The sequence below is a fragment of the Porites lutea genome, chromosome 4 (assembly GCF_958299795.1).
Source record: "Porites lutea chromosome 4, jaPorLute2.1, whole genome shotgun sequence".
In the NCBI taxonomy this organism is placed as follows: Eukaryota; Metazoa; Cnidaria; class Anthozoa; order Scleractinia; family Poritidae; genus Porites; species Porites lutea.
The window spans coordinates 31,898,150-31,921,741 of record NC_133204.1 but is presented as its reverse complement, the minus strand read 5'-3'; the positions used below and the strand labels follow the sequence as shown (position 1 = coordinate 31,921,741).

The following is a 23,592-nucleotide window of genomic DNA, read 5'->3' as shown; positions in this document are numbered from 1 at the left end:
GGCTGTGATTGTCTTTATTACTGGGTGCAGTCAGAATTCAGAGGGTCAGAATGGGTGTACCCAAGAAGGGATTACAAAAGATTAACAGTATATTTCGCAATGAAAAGACAGCGCGATAATCACGTGAGGCACTGTCAATGGCGATGAAATCTTTTAATCTCCAAATATATTATAGCTAACGCTGGATGTTCTGATTAGAAAAAACTAATACTGCACCTATTCTACTTACTTTGTAATTCTGCAATTTCTGCAGTTACAATTTAAGAAATAGAAAAACCAAAACATAATTCATAAACCGTTATGATCTCGCCGTTCCTACTTGCCAACACCGGGCATTAGCCAGCTTACGTAACAGGATGGCAGAATGGAAGAGAACGGAAAACTTTCGGGCGTGACAAACGTGGCAGGGCTATAACGTACGTCTTTGTCGTAATCGGGTGTCAGAAAAACTCGGGGTCGGGTCGGGGTCGGGGTCGGGATCTATCTTTTTTTAAATAATGCTGTTTTAGGGTGAGGGTTAAAGTTAGGGTGGCTCTGACCCCGACCCCGCGTTTTACTAACACCCGTCGTGATGTTCACAGACAAAACGTCTGTTTAAAAAACGGGGAAATTTGGCGAAGAGCGTTTTGAAACAAAACCATTCGACGCTTGTCACACACGGTTTGCTGTCTTCTTTACTCCGCCGTCCTCTTGAGTAAGTTCACTATTAAGCGCTCTACGATCCTCATTAATTCACATGACTTCTAATCAGGTGATTCTAGATGGGTGAAAGCAAAGGACCAGTCATCGCAATAATGACGATCAGCGGACCACCGAGGAAACAATAGTACGAATCGACAAGCCATGAGTGTGGTTCAATAACGAAAATTTCTTAATCACTAGCAACGGCTATGCTACACTTAGTCACGCTCAACAAATCTAAACGACTCTATCATACGCAAATAAGAAATCTTTCATTATCGTGATGGTTTGACGCAACTTTGAATCTCTCAGAACTAGTGGCACCAAAGTTTAAGTATGCAACAGCCATGAGAGACATTCACGAGATTTAAACGTTTTACAAACATCTGCAATTGTCATATCTTACAAATTGAACATCAGCAGACACAATCTCGGTCATAATCATAATCGCTGGATGGCTACCTTACAGATCTCTCCCCCTAAACCCACCCCCCCCCCCCCCTCCCGCCCCTTCTCACTCCCTCCATCTTTCAATCTGTGTTATTAGAGGAAGGAGGTAGAAGCAACACGTGTACCCTCTCTAATGTGTTTCCTTAAAAGTTTCAAGTAATTATGACCGGGATGAAAAGTAAAGTAAAAAAAACATATTTCATTTTTACGTTTACAGTACTATTTTAAATCCTGATCGCACCTCACAGATACATGTTAGACTCGACATACGATCATAAAATTGATTCAAGATGATAGCAAAGTCAGTCACTTGACTTCAAAGGCTCGTCCTGCGCAGCCCCGTTTGTTCCAGTTTCATTTTTCTCAGACAAACCTGTTGGATGAATTTAGAAGATATCATTTTAATACAACTGTCAAAAATTTATATTGCTACGCCGTATCTTGAACAAAACACAAATCTCCCAACCTTTTGGAAAGAAAATAAAGAGGAGGCAACTCTAGCTACAATGTACACTGTACCCCAAACCCATCTATGATAAGAACAAAATATTTCGGAATTATTCCTCGGACTCTAGCAACAATGTGCACTGTTCCCCAAAATTCATCTACAATATAAAGAAAATGTTTCAGAATTATTCCTCAGGTCGTGATTTAAAGCTTTATCCCGTTACAAACTCAAAAATGTTTTAAATGCTTTCCATGTCATATGTTTTCTTATATGTTTAAGAATCTGCACCTAAAAATAGTTTTCTAATTATATTTTGAGGTATAAGCCAGCACTTAATAGATTAACCTAACTAATTGTTCGCAAATATTATATAATTAAATTCAATCTATTTGTGCAATTATACAATCAAATTACGTCGATAAACACGTTATACTTAGGCTGACGAGCTACAACAGCGGTCAACTGCGTACCTCAAATCAGAGTAATGACTTCCATTTTCTACTTTGTTATAAAATAAATCAATAAATGAATAATAAACAACGATTTACAGGTAGCACATCCACATTCCTGGTGCAATTGGACTTTGGAAATGTTGATTTTCGATCCAGAGAGGGGAAAGCCGGAGTATATGTACCAAGGAAAAACGTCTCGGAGCAAAGGAGAGAACCTCATATGGCTACGATGCCGGGATTTAAACTCGAGTCACATTGGTGAGAGATGGGTGCTCTCACCACTGCGTCATCCCTCGATCCCCTCCCTTTCTATATATATATAATATATTTATACATATATATTTATGTATATGATCTTACCGTTATCGTTCTCATCGTCCTCCTCGTCATCTTTACATCTTAGAAAATCTTTTCCAACAACCTCTTCATCGGAGAGTTCCAATCGATTTGTTTCCTTGTTATACACAACGCGGCAGCACTTGAACAGGATTGGTCCTCGAGTGTTCAGCCTCGTTGCTATATTTGGAGGAATTTCAATCGTCTTGCATGTTTCTTTCACCCCTGGGGGATTTACTTCTGCCTCTCCTTCGATCTTCAAAACCAATGTTCAAATAGGTAGATAGAGTAGTACTTTGTCCACCGAATGGTAGCATTAATGTAAACTGAGGATTACTTTTTGGCTGAATTTTGAAAACATCTTTGACTAGGCAAGAGTCTATAGTAATGCATCTTTCCGGATCTTAAACCTTTTATTTCTTATCAAGAGACCACTGTAATTCACACTGCCATACTCAATCTACAACAGTACAGCCCGTCACAAGAAAAGAAACTTGTAGCTTCACGAACGTGCAAGATTGCTTATTTATAAGTAAAAATGAAATTAAACACTAAGTAGTTTTGTGTATACACTTTTATTTTTTTAGAAATCCTCTCCTTTTCTCTTCTCCCTTATTCATCACTTTAATATCAGATATGATTGAAAGTGGTATAGTAGTGATGAAATTAACCGCTTTTCAGTGCGCAGCTATCTCACTGACTTGTGCAATAATACATGAACACCTACGCATTATTGACCCTTTGTCGATCCCTCATTTATTCATTAGAGAAAAGACAAAAGCCTATGAAATTATCTTTGTCCTTGATGTTTTGCGTAAGATAATGAGATTTCTGCGCAAAAAGGTTACCGTTTTAATTTCATCACTACTTTACTACCATAAAATAGTTTTCCGACAGTAAAATACCTTGTTCCTTCTCTTGCCTTTAACTTCAAATCGCTCACTGAAAATTACTGAGATTATCAAGCTCATTTGTTGGCCTTCGAAAACACCTGTTTTTTCGTTGTCCATATCCGTTTTAGCCAATATTTCACGTAGGTCCGGATCACGTATGTATTCCTGATCAATTCTTCCCAGCACTAGGGATCCCAGATCTTCACTTATCGTGATCCCTTTCCTGCCAAAATTACCAGCGTCTCCCCCAATTTCTACCGAGCTGAATTAAAGAACTCAAATTAGTATTCGCATGAGATTTTAGAGGCTGGTGCAACGTGAAAAACTGGTTAGTACTGCACTACTGGGTAAAAAAAAAAAAATAACCGAAAAATCCTTGAATGGGCGGAGATTATCAAGAGAGGTGATATTTCTTCAGTGGACCAGATAGTTTCTACAATATTTCTTTTCATTGCAGTAACCTAGTAGTGATTTCAGTTCCTCAGATTTTGCATTGAGTATTTTTTTTTTGATAACACAGTCGCTTTGACCTTTCCTACCGAGTTATCTAAGAAGAACGAAGTAGACTGATCAACTCGCAAGGTACCCCAAATCTGATCAGAGCATAAAAACGTTTTTTTTTTTTTTTTTATAAACCATGCGTAATGTTTCATTACTGTCAATTTAATATTTAAAATATTTATTTAATATTTATTGATTTGTATTGCGCAAATATCAATCCAGGGAAAGAAATTTTCATCTGCGCATAACATTGACTCAACAAAATCCTAAAATCCTAATACATATTCCAAAAACAAAATTTACAGATCGTTCCTTAAAAATTAGTAAAAATAACAATTTAAAAATAATAATTTATCTTTAATATCCTATATACAAATCCCTCTTAATAAAGAGAATAAAAACAATAAATTAGCTGGGAAACGCCTTCTGAAATAAATGAGTTTTAAGAGCCTTCTTGAAAGCATTAAATGAAGATATATTTCTAATAAAAAGGGGAAGATCGTTCCATCGTTACCTTCCAGCTCCTTTATCATCTTCATTTTCACCCTCTGGTAATATCCCGCAGTCTTCTTTTACGATGTGTTTCTTCATCATGGCCTCAAATTCTTCAGCGTTTTCCTCAGATGCGTACCTTCCTAATTCCGCAAGAACGGTGTACCTCTGCGGTTTGACTCCACATTCTTGATCGGATGTAGTAGGTTTCTTTACTACAAGCGTAAGTAACTTTATATCTTGGGTTCGGCCATGGACAACAGGGAAATAGCTTCCTTCGTGATCACCAAAATTTTCCTTCGCGAATTCACGTAGCAACTTGTCAATCAACTGAATGCAAAATATATAAAACCTCTGTTAATCCGTATGATTAGCGTAATGACTAAGTCAACTGAAAAGATTTACGAGTCACGTTATCGAACTGCTTCAATAATCTTACGAATACGTGCATGAATCTTGTCAAAGTTGCCGATGTGTGCCTCTTCCCAACAAACGTGCGTTCTCACATTTGGAGCACAATGCATTCCAAAAGTCTTCCTCGCGAGTTTCACGGCAGAAAGGAGTCATAAAGCGAGCTGGAGGGGAGCGATATTAAGTAAAAAAAGACTAGCCTATGGGATAGGGTGAGCGAGTATACATGCAAGCGGTACGTTTCCGGTGCACCCGAATTCTCTACTCCGCTTTCGAACGCCTGTCAATCAGGGGTTCATCAACAAGGCATCTGGTACCATAATAATTAGCAAGAAAGTCATGTATGACTTCCCCGTTTATAACAATAAAACCCCTTCCCACGTGTAAGAACTTGCATTTTTGGACTTCTGGCGAAATAGGTTCCTGTATTTTTAAGTAGTGATTCGCAATTCAGCCTAACAAGATTAATTCTTAAATTCGGTTTCTATTTTCTGTGAAGGAAATATAAGACTGCTATAAAATTTCCAATCTCAAAGTCAAACTTCGTGGTTAAAATGTTTGTCATAATTTGACTGTATGCCACAGAAAAGAGCTTACTTGATCTTGCTTGGCTAAACAGGTACAGCTCATAAAATGTTTTTAACTTAGTATTTTAGTTGTTAAAATAGGAAATGTCTGACAGCTTAAACCACCAGGTTCTTACTAGTAATATCAATATTATGCGTATATAAAATATACCGTTCATCACCGAAACCGAACACACGTGAATCAAAGAGTAAGAAACTGAAAAAAAAAAAAGGCAAGCAACTTAATACAACTTAACCTTTTTGTGGCAAGACTCTGGATTCCAGAATCAGAATACATATTATATTCAACTTACCGCCATAATACTTCAAGCTTGTCTGTGCGTGTTCAGTCCTCTAAAAACAAGATATGGGAAAGAAACTGATCAGGAATGAAAACTGAAAACCATGTGCTTCTATAATTGTTTAGGTTTGTCTTCCTCAGTTATCCTGAATTTTCAATATCTTGGAGAAACGGCTCTAAGATTTGATGTTGACATTTGAAAAGAGGTGATTTTAATCCTTTCGCTGCTTTATCTTAGTGGTCAACCTCGAGATCCGATCGAGAGGATCTGGACATTCGTTTGTCCGTTTTTTTTTGGGGGGGGGGGGGAGAGGGAGGGTTAGGGAGGCTGTATATCTCATAATTCCAAATCAACAGTCTTCAAACACAACTGAGGGTTTGATTGTAAGAAAGGAAAAGAGGGCCAAATAAACCGCTGATTAATATGCGAAGTAGTTTAGTATTAGTATGCAAGGGAAATAAATCAAATTTCTTTCCTGGTGCATATTTATGTATCGCGTATTGCATTTTAATGTGTAAACCCTGGCATTTTAGTTTGTTGTTTACGTTCTTAAACACGACACGACGCCTTCGTTGTTGGTGCTCTTAAACATGTCGCCCTGAAAAAACGGTTTTAGGACACTAAAAAAATGTTCGCTCTCAATTCAGTTCCCAAGGCCTTTCTCCAGGCCGAAAGCGGTTAACATTTATTCCAGACCTGAGTGTTGCTGCTATTTCTTGCCATAATTGGGCTCTTCCTTCTAATCACCCTAAACTCGTACACTCCAAACGGATTTAGTTCATTGCATTTTACAGTGTTTGTTACTAATTCCCTTTTTTTAAAACTCCCCTTCTCTTTAACAGTAGCGATACTTCGCCTAGTATTTTCCTCAGTAAGTTTATTGCCTGACCGAACGATACTTTGTATGGACGTTTCTGCTTTTGCCCCTCTGTATGCTCCGCAAAGAACGTTTCCAAATTGGGTAAGATTACCGTGCAGAAGCATTCTCTTTTACTCTTTCACTGCCCGGCTATTGTTTGTTTTCTGTTAATTTAGCACTCATATCAGTCTCTAACAACTAAATATCGATTTTCGCCAGTTTCGTATGCCTTGAACTTTTGGAGTTTTTCTTTTACTTCTATTAAGAAAAGGAGTTTTGAGGGAGGTTTTCAGTCACCTTACCTTGCAAGACAAAAGAAATTTTATGATGTAATCCGGTATTCAGTCTCCCTGCAGCTTAAGTAGCTGAATCCCTTCGAGCTATTACTCAACAGTCAGCCTTATTTCAGACCCTTTTATTTACTTCCCCGAGTCTCATTAAATATTTGTTTATCATCTCGCCCTGTGCACAATTCTGGAAGCTGATTGGCTGAGCAAAGTGTGGTAACTGCGGATAACCCGAGAATTTTTATGGCTAATGACCTTTATCCCTACCGGCCTTTTAAGTAATGATGTGTTTCACAACCTTTTTTGGATCATGATGATGATAATGTAAGGATATGGTTGTTTTCTCTTTGTCAGTTCAAGTTTTAAAATTTAAAAGGACAAAAAAAGGCTCGGCTCAGTAGATTGTTTTTACCACTCAATGCAATGGTTATATTCAGTAGATGAAAAAATGCTTAAGTTTAGTAACTTACGCAGAAAAACAAAACGTACCCTTTATAGAGTTAAACTCGAAAACAGCATAAATATATAGATATGATTGATTAAACTGCGTATTCGTTAGCACCAATCACACTCGATGCATCATGACACAGTTTTAGGAGACGATACCATTATAAAAAAGAGTCACGCTACACAAACCGAAATAGCCAGCAAACCGTTTGATCGGTTTCGTAGCCTATATTTACATTTTCTCCTTTATACATACAACTTGTTCGAATGTGAAATGTTATTAGCAAAACTAAAGCTTTTTTTAGATATTCTAAGCCCATAGACCAGATGGAAAGGTTGCCATTCGTTTAATTTTTTTTGTTCATATTAAAACCAGCCTTACTAGCCTCGTTCTTGAGTTCAAAAGTCACAGGAATACCCGTCATCTCGAGCGAGGTCGGTGCGACTAATTTTAATTTCAGCTAAAGAACTCTCTCCCTCCGCAGAGGCTCGCGCTGGATAAAAATAGCAATAATCGAAAAAAAAGAACGCGCTCTCTTTTCCTTTGTCCCCAGCCTCCCCACAACACAGTGAGACCTTTGCGGAGGAGAGAGGCTAAAGAATATTATTAAAATCCAACTAATTGTCTATTAACAGTGCTGCGTTCTGATTGGTTGAACTATCTACTAGGCCATATGTTATAGCCCTCTAGTAGCGAAAAGCGCCGGCTTTGAAAACCAAAACAATGGCGGCTGAATCGCGTTAGCTAGCTAAAAATGTTTTGTCTCCATATTTTTGACCAACTAGTTGGATTTTACTAAAACAATTATTCCCCTCACCCTCATGGCCTCTGAGTTAATAGCCCACTCGGCCTTCGGCCTCATGGGCTATTGACTCAGAGCCCATTCGGGCTTGAGAAATAATTGTTAATTATTCCAGCGGCCATTTTTAAATTGGGTCTATGGTCCGAAAATAGCAGTCTAAGGGTGGTCTCGTGGTTTTTAATTGCATTACCTCTCACCGGGTTTACAGTTTACACTCTTAGTTCTAGTTATGCCAATAACCCATGCGTACATAAATTATATACATATCGCACTTGTGTACTTTCATGGCATAAAGTACTTACCCACTTTCTCTTAATCATTGATAAAAGTTTCAGTCAAAATAACCTTAAGTTATTTACTGTGATCTTCTCCCCACCCTTGTCCGTCTTTATCTTCAGAGCCTCTTGTATCTCTTAAAGCATCAGAAAAGTAGCCAGTCATAAAATGGTGTTGAGGTACTAAGGCAGACCATTTAAAGACTATCATGGTAGTCTATTTAGCTACTAAAAAGGCAGTGAAAAAAAAAGAGCAAAAAAGTGCATTTGTTTAGGAATGTGTACGTCATCAAGTTAACTGGTCATCCAATCAAGCTCCCAAATTCCGCACAATCCTCACTTTGGATACATCACGATACACTGATGGCGCTGGCAGCAGCCATTTTTTAATAGATACCGTGGTGCTATGCCTGGAAATTCGTTTTTGACGTCGTTAAGCATAAGTTTGTCGGAGTAAATGAAATGATTGACGCCCCTGATACATCATCATCTAAGCACAGCTTAGCTTAAAAGATAATCAAAGCTGAGAGTTATCAACATAACTATAAAAATCTCCAAAGGGAATTTAATTTGCAGATTATCATCATCATCGTGTCTCACCTCCATAACCGACTGTCATTTCCAGCTGTTGTTTCAGGTAATATCCTTCGGCTACAAGATTACGACTGTGGTTACTACCAGAACCGCCTCTACGACTACCGTCGACCGCGATCGATGTGATGTGATGTCATTTAAGTGAAATGAGAGAGAGTTGGGTGTTTTGTGCTGAGGGTTTTAAAACAGTCGGCCTATCATATAAGACAATTTTAATGACGTTCACTTGTTTTAATATTTATGTAACTATCGCTGTAGATTCTTAAAAAGTAGGATTTTGAGGTTTCTACAGCTACAAATCAATCAAATAAAAATACTTCACAAAAAGATATAAAGTGTTAAATTATGTTCACAAGTCTTGGTATAAGGCAACAAACTTCCACAACATAACATAATGTAGTTTAAAAAACGGAACATAATGTAGTTTAAAAAACTGTATATGTTGTGGTTCAATTTATGTCCATTTGTTTTTGGGCATTGTAATGCATGATAATGGTTTAAACAAAAAAAATAATAAACCAAGATAAAAATGGACCACGACATATACAAATTGTCTGGAGCAAAACTGGTAAAGTGACTTTAGGAAGCTTGCTCGCAGTTTACTTAACCCAGTAAGTACAGTCAATTCTCACTATCACAGAGACCCTGTCACTGAAGGACAAGAGAACACTAGCATTGGAAGGTTAACGCTTCCCTGTGTTAATGAGTTTCAAGCTCACTCTTCTTCTTTAACTCTTAAAACTGCTTATATTGTCTCCTGCCTAATGTTCATCCATTCCATTAAAATACTTAACGCACAAGAGGAACTACACTCAGCCTAAATATAAAATCTATGTTACCCATTTATATAACAGATGTTTCCAAAGACATATCGCGCGCTGCGCCATCAAGGACTGTTGCTATAAAAGGACACCAACGCACGGTCCAATAGGGTGACCAAAATAAAGGCAGTTGAGTTTTCAAACGAATACGACTGCGTGTGGACAGGGGCTAAATTTCACCGTATTTGTAATTAATAAAAGCTGATGACAAGACTTTAACCAGCCATTTGAAATTTTTGAACACATACCCACAGGTATTGTCTTCACTGTTGGTGCAACTTCCTAGAAAAGTACAGAAATTCTTGGCAGGTGGGTTTTAGCTATAAAACTTTCAACTAATGCAATATACATATTTTGCAAACATAAAACCTACAGAGCTCAAAATTCTAACATAGTAGAAATTTGTCTCGGTATTTTACCTCCCGTTACAAAGCAATTATGTAATGTACTCTGCGAGGGCCTATACCGTAATTATTAAAAGGACTTGTTTAACGTTTGTCTCACAATTGTCTCACAATTATTGATCACGACGTTTCGATCGCGTACTGCTAGTCCTCTTCATCAGGCGATGGTGTCGATTTTCCTACTTACGTACCTCAAAATTACTCACTAAGATTTAGAAGTACGCTTCAACACAAGCTTTCATTACAGAATTAAGGGGCAAAACGAACCCCCGAGAAAAGCAAACAAAATGACAATGCAAAGGATAGAAATTAACAACCATGGTTGAGATTCGAAACTTAATCACTAGCAGCCATGGTGCCACTAATAGTACCTCACAGCAAATCTGCATTAACGCGTAATTGAAACCAGCAGTAAGCGGTCGAAACGTCCCGATCAATAAAGACCGTTAGATTCTAAGACGAGTGAGACTACAGGTACGAGTTTTTAGTGCACGCGCATGAACCAAAGTCATTTTAGCGGGAAAACGCGATAGCCGTAGTCATCCTACTACGAATTTTGACGTACGTCTCAGTGAAAGATAGCGACGAAGTTTTAAAATGTTATGAATGAAGATGTCACGGGCATTAAAAGACGCTTTAGAAAACCTAAACACACGAAAAAGCACATCAATTCTGAACTTAAGGCAAAATTTAAGATCTAAAGTTTTCAGTGCGCGGAGTTCTCAATCTATAATCGACGTGATAAATTTATCCAAAACCAACGACTTTGAGTGCAATTCGTCATCCATAATATCAATTGGTAATCAAAAGGCTCGGGAAATTATTAGGATTTGGACAAAACACGAGTGAAATAATTCCCTAATTTCACTCGTCACCATTTGATTACAAGTACTAACTTGTGGAAATTTTGAGTCTCTGTAGGAGTACTGATACTTTGAAATTAAAGACCTCACCACTGATGCTCCAAGTTAAGAGCGTTTTCATCTGTGATAGCTTTCGCTTGTATTAAATGTTTTACCAAAATTTACGATATAACTGAAACAATCCCCTTACTGGGGTAATGATTGGAAACCACGTGATTATGACCGGGGTATCATATTACTTCCAATTAAAGGACTATTTCAAATATTTGTCACACCTCGCAACTGCAACATTGACTCGTGTGATACAAACTCAATTTGCTCCTGAAAACAATCAGCTACTTCTTTTGTTTCACTCCGAAGGCTCTTCCTGCTCGGCCCAGGCTGTCTCAATTTCATCCCAGGTTTCCTCCGACAAATCTGTTGAGTGCATCGAGAAAGAAAACTTAATCTGCAATTCAGTAACTTCAAATTATTGCTACAGTCCAGTATTAAACAAAACTCAAATCCCCCTCACCCAGCGAAGATTCTAACCATCTCTTGAGCTTGATCTGTGATCCGAAATCAGTTTATTTCAAAGAAATAATTATAATTTATTATTCCTGGACCTTAAAATCTTAGATAAAAATCCTACCTCAGTTACCATCAAAATAAATTCACTTATAAAACTCTTTCGTCGACCATTGTACCATTACTTCAGATTGCGACTAACTGGATGTGATCGTAATATTGTTTCTTAATTCTTTAGAAGATGGCCTTTCATAGCCTTTTGTCTGAATTGCGATAAGCTGATCTCCCATCGTATTTATAATCAGGATCAGTTATGTTAATTGGTGAAACAAATAATAACGATGTTTTTTCCCTTAAATCTTCCTTCTTCACTTATCCTTGATCACAACAGTGGAAACGATAAGCGATCTTCAGATGCAGTTTGAAAAAAATGTCTTCTACTTTTTTAATGACATAAGTTCAGGAGAGTCTTTCCTGTGGCCCGTTTCTCCTGTCCATATGTGTCACGTTTTATGTCTTACCAGAGAGAATCTTCAAAACAATTGCATATCCCTGAAGTTTTTCGTCGTTGAATAAATGCGGGAAAGTCAGCGTTGAACTATTCTTATTGGCAGGAACAAAAATGGTTCGTAGAAATTCACAGTCCACATCAGTGACAGGCTTGTCAAGTGACAACACTCTCTTTTCCGCTACTGGCCTTGTTGACAGCGCGTCAACAAACTGAAAAGTAATGAGTGTAAACGCCAGTTGTTAGTCTACTTATAGCGTATACTGATCTAACGATCTCCTAGACAGCAAAAGCTCGGCACTCCCTCAATGTATTCCCAAGAAGTTGCATTTGCAATGTCTGACGAAAGTTTCAGTCAGTGTTTCAGTTTTTGTCTAGTTCTAGATAGCATCCACTTAGTCTCACTCTGACTGAATACCAGTCTGTTACAGACTTAAGCCCCCTGCTCAAAATAGTTTAAATCGTTTTGACGAACCTGAACTGAAATTAGAGGCTGGAATAGTTGACTATACTTTCGCCATAAATGCCTATTGAAAGCGTGTTAGGGCAGACGGCGCAAAGAAACCTTAGCACGGAGAAAAATCTAGAGAGGGGTAGAATAGTGAAGTGTTCGAAAGAAGTGCGTTTCGTCTTTTAGTCTAAAATATGTTGCAATTGGACGTTCTTAAGTTTGTCTTTTCTTCGCATGAATAACTTATTTATAAAACCGCTTTTTTTGCTTAAAAATATTTTTATTTCAGATCAAGTAAGTCATCTCGTACCCATGGCAACCGATTGTCAACAAAGTTTTCACGAAACTTTTTTTCCAGGGATTTTTTACAGAAAGCAGAATTGGCGTAACTCGTGCTTAAGAACATTTTGAAAAAATTCGCCAAAAAATCATTTGGTTCGAGGTTTAAGAAAATTGATTTGAACGTGACTGATTATTTGCTGTAATTGTTCTTACCCACTTCAGGTACTTTTTGACCCGTTCTTTACGCTTCTCTCTGTTCTTGGTAGGTTTCAACACTGAATCCTTTATCTCCTCCAGTTTCGCAATATCGTCAGTTGTCAAAAAATCTAGAATATAGAAAATATTGAGTGTATATTTATTAAAGAGTGACTTTCCGTTGTTGGCAAAATAACACTGAATCTTTCGAAAGGCACTAGTGGGACAAATTATATTTGTAGTAACTGGCCTCATAACTACAGTGTATTCTGTTATCTTCTGACCTACTTGTACTTGTAAGTATGTAAAGGAAGCTCCGCTTTTAGGCTTGGCTAATCACAATAATATGCTAGTTTATCGCCTTTATTAATATTAACATTGTTATTCAATATTATGTAAAGAACAACTAAACATCAGCTTAATACAGCTATTAAAATTCTCTTCCGGAAAAAAACTGATATCGCCATTTTCACCTCCAGCAAGACATTGGAAGCACCCAATGATAATTGCAATCACTACAGTTTTTTTGCGAATGTGAAAGAACGTTAGAGACCCAGAATTATATTTTGATCTAACCAGTCAAATTACTCTCCTCGTCCTCCACCAAGCTGACTGCGGTGTTTTCGTACTCGTCCTCCTTCTCTTCTTCTTTACATCTCACAGTTTTACCAACAATCTCTCCCTTGGGGAGTTCCAATCGGTTTGTCTCTTTGTTAAAGACAACACGGCAACACTGGAACAGGAATGGTCCTCGATTATTCTTTCTTGGTGCTATATTTGGAGGAATATCTGTCATCCTGATGGTTCCCTTCAACTGAGCAAAGATGGTCGAAAGGTTGAATCCTCCGTCCACTTCCACCTTCGAAGATAACACGATTAGCTAGGATTAACTGAACAATTATTTTATCAATAGCCTTTACATTGCTTTAAAGTAGATCTTACGATTCATTTGGTTGCTATAGATGCTTAGCAATATCCTTTTTATGCTTTTATTTGTTACTTTGAATATTAAAGGAATACAATATGTTGTCCTTGGTCCGGACGAAAAGGACGTAAATGAGTATCTCTTATCTTAGAAGAGGAGTATTGAGCTCAAATTTGTCCTGTAAGTTGCCTTTACATTTTACTAACCTGTGACAAACCGACAGCTTCTGAACTTTTCCGAAAATGCTGCGTCATAGAAAATGACCGCTCCGTTTGAAAGCTCCTGGTTCGGCCAGTGGTTCCTTCGTCCGGCCACTTTGGGCACTTTGTAGGCCGGCATCAAAAGTGCGCAAAAAGAATTAAAGGTTCCAAGCACCAACTGATCTAAATTCCTGTATATTTTCTGTAGACATCATTTTAACTTCGAAACCAAAATGAGATTTCTGTGTAAAGAGCTATAGTTTGGTCTCATGAAGAATTACTCACTTCTGTGCGAATGTGTGCCGTGCAGTAACGATGCGACGGAAGCGAAATCGCCACTATATTAAATGAATTCAATCTAAGTTTAGAGAGGAAAAAAAATTTTCGTCGCTTTGTTTGCGACCCCCGAAAAAACTTCCTATCAGGGCGCGGTTCCTGAAAGGCCGATTAGCGCTAATCCAGGATTAAAATTTTGTTCCATTTTTTGTATTTACCTTCCTATACATTACCTATTGTAGCATTTTGTGTCATCATTTCTTTTTTTTTTTTTTTTTTCAAGTAAAGGCACAACAGTATTTTGTAAGCTCGAATTACACGTTCTTAGACTACAAAACCTTGCTTACAATTTGGCTTGATCCTGGGTTAAACTTAATCATCTTTCGAGGAACTAGGCACGGGAAATTCTATGTCTTAAGGTGATGTTACAAGGGACGATTGGCACAGACGATTCTTAGCGCAACACAGCGTTACAATGTTGGAACAATATTGTAACTATTCGAAACAATGTCGCAACAATGTTGCAACGCTGTGTTGCGCTAAAAATCGTCGTTGCGAATCATCTCGTGTAACATCACCTTTAGTCGTCCAGCAACATCAAAGAAATCCGACCGAAAAGCGTGCGTCATCATGAACGTGCAGTCCGTGCAGAGTAATGTTCTGCTTCAGTATTAAAAACCTAAAACTACCCACTGCTTGAATTTTTTGACTTTGTTAAAGCTCCCTAATGAAACCGATCGGACGGATTATAAGCTTCCTTTTTATGGCCTTCTACATCATTACGTAATAAATAAAGTACAGTGCTACTGGGAAAGTCTCGAGCAATACATTTAACACTCACTGATAGTGCTTTACTTAAAATGTGACTCAAAGTCGAAAGATCCTCACTTCAGTTCTTGAATCCTAATTTAATAAGAACTAAACGAAACGAAAATTGAACTTTCTGAGGCTTTCCCTATTCAGTCACTATTTGGCTCGTTTATGTTATCGTCCGGTGACCAGACCAAGGACCTACTACGCAAAACTTACTTTGGAATATTATCTACAACTTTCGTTTTAAATTTCAACCTGTCGACCAAATCTTTTTGCAAGTCGAAAGAACAGTTCTTTTACGCCGTGTACACCAAAAATTAGCTTTCTTAACACACTTAATCGCATATGCGTGAATTCAAAATATATCCAAGTAATTTAAGGCACCATAAAAAAGACACAAACAGCAGAACACAACGTTCGCGTTAACTTGATTTTCCAGCCTTCGCTAGCATCAGGAAACCCTCGAATCGAGCTTAACAAGGTACACAGATCAATAAACACTGGGAAAGTTTCGTTTGTATTGTAACCTTATTTTCTTCCCGAAAATTACATCACAAAGTTAAACCGGCTGGACCAACGTCCATATACTGTTAGGTAGTTATCAGAAATTAAAATACCTCTTTCTTTCTATTGCCTTTAACTGCAAAGCATTGGCTGTAAATTACTGAGGTTATCAAACGCAGTTCTTGGTCTTCAAACACTCTTGTTTTATTACTATCCAGGACTGTTTTTTCCAATATTTCACGTAAGTCCGGGTCCTGTATGTACTCCTGATCAATTTTCCCTAGGTGTAAGAATCCCAGATCTTTTTTCATTCTAATCCCTGCATTGACGCAGTCAGCAGCCTGGGTTTCCATTTCTACCATTCTGAATTAGAAACACAAAGTGATCACATTTAGACGCCAATTCTGAAACTGCCTAAGTACAGGGAATTTTTTGACACGTTTACGTGGAACTCTTTCTTATGATAATTATAAAGAATTAAGCATAATTTAAAGTAAAAAATAGCAATGAATAATAAAAATAAACCTTCCCAAATCTACTAGCCGTAGTAATTAGTGCAGTTACGTTCTTTTTAGATCTCACCGAGCGCGCGCGTGGGCGGAGCCCCATACCTATGTAAATCTACCCATCCCAGAAAATTTGGTAATCACGTGACCGTACACCGACCGACCGACCAACCGCCGTCCGTCCGTCCGCAACACAGGAAAACCAATGTTTACTTTCACACTTTCTAACTACTTTGGGAACCCAGGAGAAAACTGATTGCACATCAATGTTGTGATCAATCATGGATAATGTCCATGGATCAATTGACAGCTGTCAAAACAAGGTATCCGCTGATCCGTATCACCTGACCGTATTGCGGGCACAGGTGTCAACCCATCGAGGTCGAGTACTTTTTTGAAGTTATTCGCTGACAAGTTACTAGTTTTCAAATGATCACAGGCCTAAGTTTATTTTTTAAAAATTCATATGATATATGTTGTGTTCATGTCACTACGTTCCCGCACTATTAAGATTCTGATTTTAAACTAACCTCGGATACCAAAATTCAGCCAGTTATTTAGAAATACAGGCGGGGAAGACCTTTTCATACCAAGGTCACGCGTTGGTCACGCTCTACGTTTAATTTTTATGCTCTGATTGGTAAAAATTTGACAGGTGAGTTCATGGGGAAAATTTTTGCAGCATCTTCACACTTGTTTACTTTGACAGCTAAAGCTGTCAGAGTTTTGTGTCAACTTGTGATGTTTTTAACTGTCTTTTTCCACTGGATGTATAAAATGAAATACAGCTGTTATGAAGAGTCTTCTGTTATTCATGAAAATTGTTGTCTCGTTAAATGTTTCACCGACTTATATTTCTTTTATTGATTGTTAGTAGTCTCTCTTGCAATTTTAATCGCTGTGCCGTTTGTTTTCAGTCGTTCATGAACATCGCTTGCAGGAGTACTCAAAATGCCCCGCGTATCAAACCCTTTTTAAGATTACACATCATTATAAAACCATTAAATAGTAAAAAAAACATAATTAATTCTCTATTATATTGAAGCGTAACTCTATTAATGTTCACTGTAAATTTGGCGTTCGTCAAAAGTGACAACCGGCTGGCCGTATAGGTGATTTTGGAAATTTGCTGAACAGTCTGAATATTGACTAAGTGCAATTTGTCTTGAAAAATTGTGAAATACTGCATTCTGTCCGTGGTCTGTATAATAAAAAGTACTGTTTCATCTCAGATGTGACGTATAAAAAGTATAAATAGTTGGTTCACACACCCCCAAATTTGTTGGCAAGATTTTGTAAAGTAAATTTGTCGAAAGCAAAAAATTCGGCCCGATTTGTTTTCCAGGCCTAATCTACTGTGATCAAGAGCCATTATGGTTCCTGAATGTGATCGAAGATGATTGCGGTTTTTGGGTGTACATGTAAGGCTATCAACTCGATGTAAGATGTTTCACTGTAAAATACTTAGCCTTTCCCTCATAAGTCACATGAATGTGCCCTTAAGTTAACGGATTTGTGGATTACTAGTTTATTGTTTGATTAAAGGTGGCAGAGCACAGTTGTGGCAGTTTGTGAGTATATGTTTTTTGCCAAATCATGGCAAGAGAAAGGTTGCAGCTCACAAGCTGAAACTGAAAAATATACTGACGAAAGATTTTCATCGACAGGTAAAATGTGACGTTTTTGTAGTTTCCATGGCATCATGAACGACTGAATACAACCTTCACTTTTGCTCAGTTTACATAAAATTCGCTCATTAGGTTTACCTATAAACTTGCACACAGCTTACTATAATTAATCATTACCATTTGGAATTTATTAGACGAAATTTTAACAGACGGGTTTTTACATAATCAATAATATAATTGTACTGTAATTACTAAATGTGTCACAAAATTCGTCTGTTCAACTTCCATTTTAAAGTTCTCATTATTTAAAATACGATAAAAGTAAAATTTCTGCCAAATGTCACAAAATTTTAATGAGTAGACTTTGAGAAATCGTCTTCTGTGTTCCATTGCTTTTTTCACTGCCATGTTTGACATTTTGAAAGCCATTGAGGGCGTTGTCCTGATAGAAAATCGTTATAAAAAAGACAGCAAAAACAATAATGGGACAGACAGGGAAAAAGGCCCAGTGTAGCCCCTAGGATTTGTAAATTTCACACAAAGAAATATTTTGAGACCAAACTAATCGAAAGTTGGTTTACTGGCGAGAACCTCAAACGTTTATTCAGTGTTATCAAGAGAGAATTCAGAAGTCGCCATTAAAATATTAGGTATTGTTTTTTGGGGGGGCACTGAAGGACGTTTCAAGCCATCGATTAAAATGTGCGGACGTCTCAGGAATTACACTTCCTTTTAATTACAACCCCTAGAAATAACTTGAGTGAATTTCACATAACCTGGCCAACGCCCCAATATTCCCTCTCTGTCCAGTTTATATTTCTTGTGATGAATGATTGATACAAAACTGTAACTGGAAAATCGTGCTATTACTTTTATTCATACTACTACATGAGAAATTTCTGTAATTTGATTGGCTTAGAGCAGTGGTATTTCAGCTTAATTCGAAATACCTACATGTGAAGATTAGGGCCTGTTTACATGGAGGTGGGGCCCAGGAAGGTGAGGTAACAAATGGCGGGTCACCCCACCTATCATGTGAACGTGATCAAATTAAAATGAGAGATTATATATGGACACGCGGGTTACCACACCTAAGCGGGTTACCTCACCTACCTGGGGTCCTCCACCTCCATGTAAACAGGCCCTTACAAAACCTGTTGTGGGTAGTAGTATAAACAAGTAATCGCATGATTTGTACGTGATATTTGGCATAAATACCACTCGTGATATTTCAAAATTGTCTCAAACTTCACGCATAACAATTTTGAAATATCACTCGTGGTATTTAGGCCAAATATTACTACAAATCATGCTATTACCTATACAAATTCTTCAGCGTTATGTAACAGTGATGTAATTTACCTTGCAGCTCCTGTACCATCCTCCTCTTCTAGTGTTATTCCAGGATCTTCTATCTTAACAAATTTGTTCTTCAAGTCTTCAAACTCTTCATTCTCGTTCTCAACTACATACTTTTTCATTCCTGCAAGAATTGTGTACTTATGGTGCTTAAATGGACGTGCCAGGAAGGACCGAGGTTGCCTTATCATCAGGGTAAACAACTTTACATCTTGGGTACGGCCATGGACAACAGGAAAATAGTTTCCATCTCGATCACCAAAATTTTCCTTAGAGAATCCTCGTAGCAAGTCGTCAACCAACTTAAATATTTAAAAAAAGAAAAAATTAAAATGATACTTTGCCCTGTAAGATAAAAACTGAAATGAAAGAGTTAGATAAATGTCTTTCTCAAATTCATTAATATTTCATAAAGGAAATACAAAGAAAATTAATGTTTAATGAGTGTTTGGAAATCAGATGAAAAACTGCTCAGTTTTGCATTCTTAATTTCTCCCTCTAAAATCATTTTGTTTGAGAAGTAATATCAAGCATTCGACACAGTGTTTGATCACCAGATGAAACACCTCGAAATGCGCGTCTTATTATCAACTCTCTTTTCAGTGTTTCATCTGGTGATGAAACACTACATCCCATGCTTGATATATTACGTCAAGAAGCAGCCGACCGCAATTGATGCAGAGGTTTGAGTTTCTTCTTCACCCTTCAAAGAAAAGGTAAAGAGTCCTTCTTTTCCGTCGGTAACTCGAAATAGTCATCTGACTAACAAACATGAGGCCGACAGGCGATCATTTTTTTTCGTTCAGGGGGCTGTTCCGGGCTATTGCAGGGTGTTCTGAGGGTGCTCCGGACCTGTTCTGGGTTTTACAGACACCCGAGGGAATTCTGGCTTAACCTGAGAACAGATTTTATCTACAACGCATGTGCGTTGGGTGTATTTGAGCGCATTTAAGAGGAATGCCTTAACATCACGACAAAATTTGCTTAAATGAGATATGATAACTGTAACCGCACCAAATTACTTAAAAGCCGACAAGTTAACTATGGGGTGATCTTAGCGGAGCCCATACCTAAGAAAATTTGGTAATCCATCCATCCGAGAAATTTTGGTAATCACGTGACCATACGCCCGTCCGACCGTCCGTCAGCACCGCAAGCATAACAATGTAAAATAGTTCAATTAACACAAACAACTCGAGGTTATTTGGCGGGAAATCGCATGGCCACCCGGACGTTCAAGCTATGACCAAGCTAGCTTAGCGACTTTTCCTAAAACCTGTCTGGGAACATTTTAAAGTCGTCGTGACGTGAACGTCAATTTTAACGTTTCAATGGCAACCAAGTTTTGTTTTTCAAAATCTGCTATTTCATAAAAGGTTTAATTTTAATTTTTACTTTTTGAAGTATTATATTACACTTTATTTAGCATTATCCCATCAAATTTGATACAACTGTTGATGTAATCCAGGTATTTTAATGACTAATTTGAGAGAAAAAAACATGACTGTAACATAACTAAATGGCAGATGCTTGGTTCATTTTTCAGCAGTGTTCAATTTTCTTGGAATTTCAAAATTTGAATTTTTTTTTATGCTTCCTTGTAAGCATCCTTTTATGCACAGATCTATCATGATTACCTTCATTTAAATAGACGGGTTTTGAGTAAAATGGAATACATTTAATCAATTCAACATGGCGGTTCCAGGATGTCGGATCCAGTACCTTTTTAAACGATAATTGGCGTCATCATGGTTCACTGCTATTGTTAAAGTTTATTAATATGCTAGCCAACTTCTTGATTTTATCACACAACCGTCTTTTATGGCTATATGCATGGCTGAGAGGAATTTAGGGAGCTTAAGCAACAACGACGGCGACGACTACAAAAACGTCACTTAAAAAGTGAATTCGCGCTGCTTTGTTTTCCTTCTCGTTTAATTCTCCAAAGGTTGGCAAATTTTTTGGAATTGAATTCTAAAGGACTGTATCAAAGTTCTGAGAAAAAGAAAAGGAGAGTTGTCTTGTGTTTCGGTCCTCGACAAAACGTGAAATCAGGCACTGTCACGTTGTAGTCGTGCAACGACGGCTAAAAAATGTACAAAAAAGCGTGATGCACATGCAAAGTTATAGTTTTACTAATCTAAACCTATTGATGTGTTGCCATCCTCGTTGCCGTCGCTGTCGTCTTTGCTTAAACTCCCTACAAGACAACGTCAAAATGCGCCGTAAAATACTTTATTATATACATACTGAGAAATACTCACCAAAAAGCTACGTCGTAAATTTTCGTACGCAAATTAGTTCTAGCCAATCAGAGGAGCGAACGATGGTTTTCACACGTGAAAAAAATGATACGTCAAATCAGAAGCCACAGAGGTTTGTGAGTTTCGCGCCAAAATTCCCGCCTTTTATTGCAGCTTGCAGCGCCACTTCGCACAGATTCAACGAGAAAAGTTTTACTCAAAGAGTTTCTCTCGCTAAAAAAGTGAAAAACATTTCGGAAATGGAGTGGAATAGTTTCGTTTGTTTCACTGTCATAAAGAAAACGGTAGAGAGCCGGCGAAACAACAGCTGAAAGGGAAAAACAGAACGAGACGTAAGCTTTTGTTGCGCTTTTTGTCGGAGCTGCTTTACCTTTCATTTAAGCTTAAGCTTATATTGAAACCGGCCATTTTACTTAAATTCACTCATTTTCCATTGTGCATTGAGAACAAACAGTTAAGATTACTTATAGTTGTTGGATTACCTCATATCCTTACCGTCATTTATGTTTTTAACAAACGTTTTTACTAAAAAGCTGATACTTTGTTTTCGTTGTCATTTTGCGGTAAGTGTGTAGCGGCAAATTTTAGCATTTTTAAAAGATTTAAAATAAAAAGGCCGCCAAAATGATGAATGCCTCAGTATGTATATAACAAACACAATACCACACGCAAAGTGCTTTGTACGGTATTAACACACTCGTTGTTTTTGTATCAGAAATCTTACTCGCTCGCTGCGCTCACTTGTTCGATTTCTGATACGTCAACAACTCGTACGTAAATACCGTACGCCAACCCTAAACAACTTTACATCTTGGGTACGGCCATGGACAATAGGAAAATAGTTTCCATCTCGATCACCAAAATTTTCCTTAGAGAATCCTCTTAGCAAGTCTTCAACCAACTTAAACGTATAAAAATAACGAAAAAAAATGATATTTGGTCCTGCATAATAAAAACTGAAATGAAAGAGTTAGTTACATATCTTTCTCAGACTCGTTAATAATTCATAAAGAAAATAAGAAGAAAATTAATGTTTAATGAGTGTTGGGAAATCAGATGAAAAACTGCTCAGTTTTGCATCCTTACAAGACAACGTCAAAATGCGCCGTCAAATACGTTTTTGTGCTAAACAAGTTATGCTTTACTGTTGAACATGATATCGTAAGCGGTTTTGAAGCCTCACGCCGGTCGCAGGAAGCAAACAAAGCTTGATATGATTTGGGTTAAAGAGAAAGAAATTATTGAAAAAAGTGCAAACAATTTAATTGTTTTAATAGACGTAAGGATGGAAGGCTCAGAGAACATTTTATATTCCACCTACCGCCATAATACTCGAGGCTTGTCCGGTTTCAGTATTCTAAAAATAAGATATGGCAAGGGAATGAAAACAGAACTGAAAACCACACGTTTCTAACCACTTTTACGTTTGTTTGGAGCAACTGAATTAAGATGTGACTATAGAATCTACAAAGGACTTAGAACCGTTTGGCTGCGAAATATTTTCCCAAAACGAATTCCGTAGTAAGAGGATTTTGACAGACACCAACGCTAAATTGTACTCACTTACTACAAGAAAGTAGAAAGCGTCATATATATTTTGATTTAACCGCGAACCCTCTGAGACCAATCGCACTTGATGCAGCGTGACACCATTCCAGAAAATGATCTCTTTATAAAGCAAAGTGAAAGAGAGTTACCCACAGGAATGTAACATAAACTGAAATAGAGTGCAAACCATTTGATCGCTTTCGTAAGCTATGTCTACATATTTCTCAAAATACAGCTATTCATATTTTGAATGGCTTTATCACATTTTTTTCTGTATCAGGAATCTCGCTCGTTCGATTTTTTACACACAACCAGTCGTGCGCAAATCATTTTTTTAGGGCACTTTCCTCTTGATGAAGTATTCTCTATTTCTGTATCATTGAAAACCCATTGAGTGCGCTTATTTATGCCGGCAAAGCGACAACATGAATCTTTGGCCCTCAAAATATTGATTTTCTGGGATATATTTTGATGGTGTTGGTACGCCCTGGTTTTTTGATGGCAGTCGAAAAACAAATGTGTATCAAATACGTTTTTAAACCAATTTACACGTACCTTATAGGAGAAACAACTGTTTATGAAGAGTCTGATCTCTCCACGAGGCTTGGGTAAGTTTCCTTGGAATTACCTGATAAAAATCATGCTCAATTGCATCCAAACTCGTTCCCAGGGTTTCTCTTATCTCGTACCCATATCCCTCACGGTCAAGGGAAAGGGAGATCTCACTTTTCAGTGTGTGAC

The 23,592-nt window shown here is 37.6% G+C and overlaps 2 protein-coding genes across 2 annotated transcripts; both read right to left on the bottom strand.

The window, feature by feature from the left end:
- Nucleotides 1-134: 134 nt before the first annotated feature.
- Nucleotides 135-6,806, bottom strand: LOC140933307 (uncharacterized). Its single transcript, XM_073382841.1, has 6 exons — nt 6,694-6,806; nt 5,545-5,584; nt 4,276-4,583; nt 3,273-3,522; nt 2,392-2,623; nt 135-1,504 (listed from the first exon to the last, which is right to left on the bottom strand). The coding sequence occupies exons 2-6, from the start codon at nt 5,548-5,550 to the stop codon at nt 1,434-1,436; spliced, it is 867 nt and encodes a 288-aa protein (XP_073238942.1). The 5' UTR covers nt 5,551-5,584; nt 6,694-6,806; the 3' UTR covers nt 135-1,433.
- A 2,406-nt stretch (nt 6,807-9,212) lies between these two features.
- Nucleotides 9,213-23,508, bottom strand: LOC140933308 (uncharacterized). The gene is made up of 8 exons (XM_073382842.1): nt 23,407-23,508; nt 22,625-22,660; nt 19,043-19,341; nt 15,660-15,909; nt 13,405-13,687; nt 12,847-12,959; nt 11,914-12,112; nt 9,213-11,302 (listed from the first exon to the last, which is right to left on the bottom strand). Exons 2-8 carry the CDS (start codon nt 22,628-22,630, stop codon nt 11,235-11,237), a joined length of 1,218 nt encoding a protein of 405 aa, XP_073238943.1. The 5' UTR covers nt 22,631-22,660; nt 23,407-23,508; the 3' UTR covers nt 9,213-11,234.
- Between the last annotated feature and the right edge of the window lie 84 nt (nt 23,509-23,592).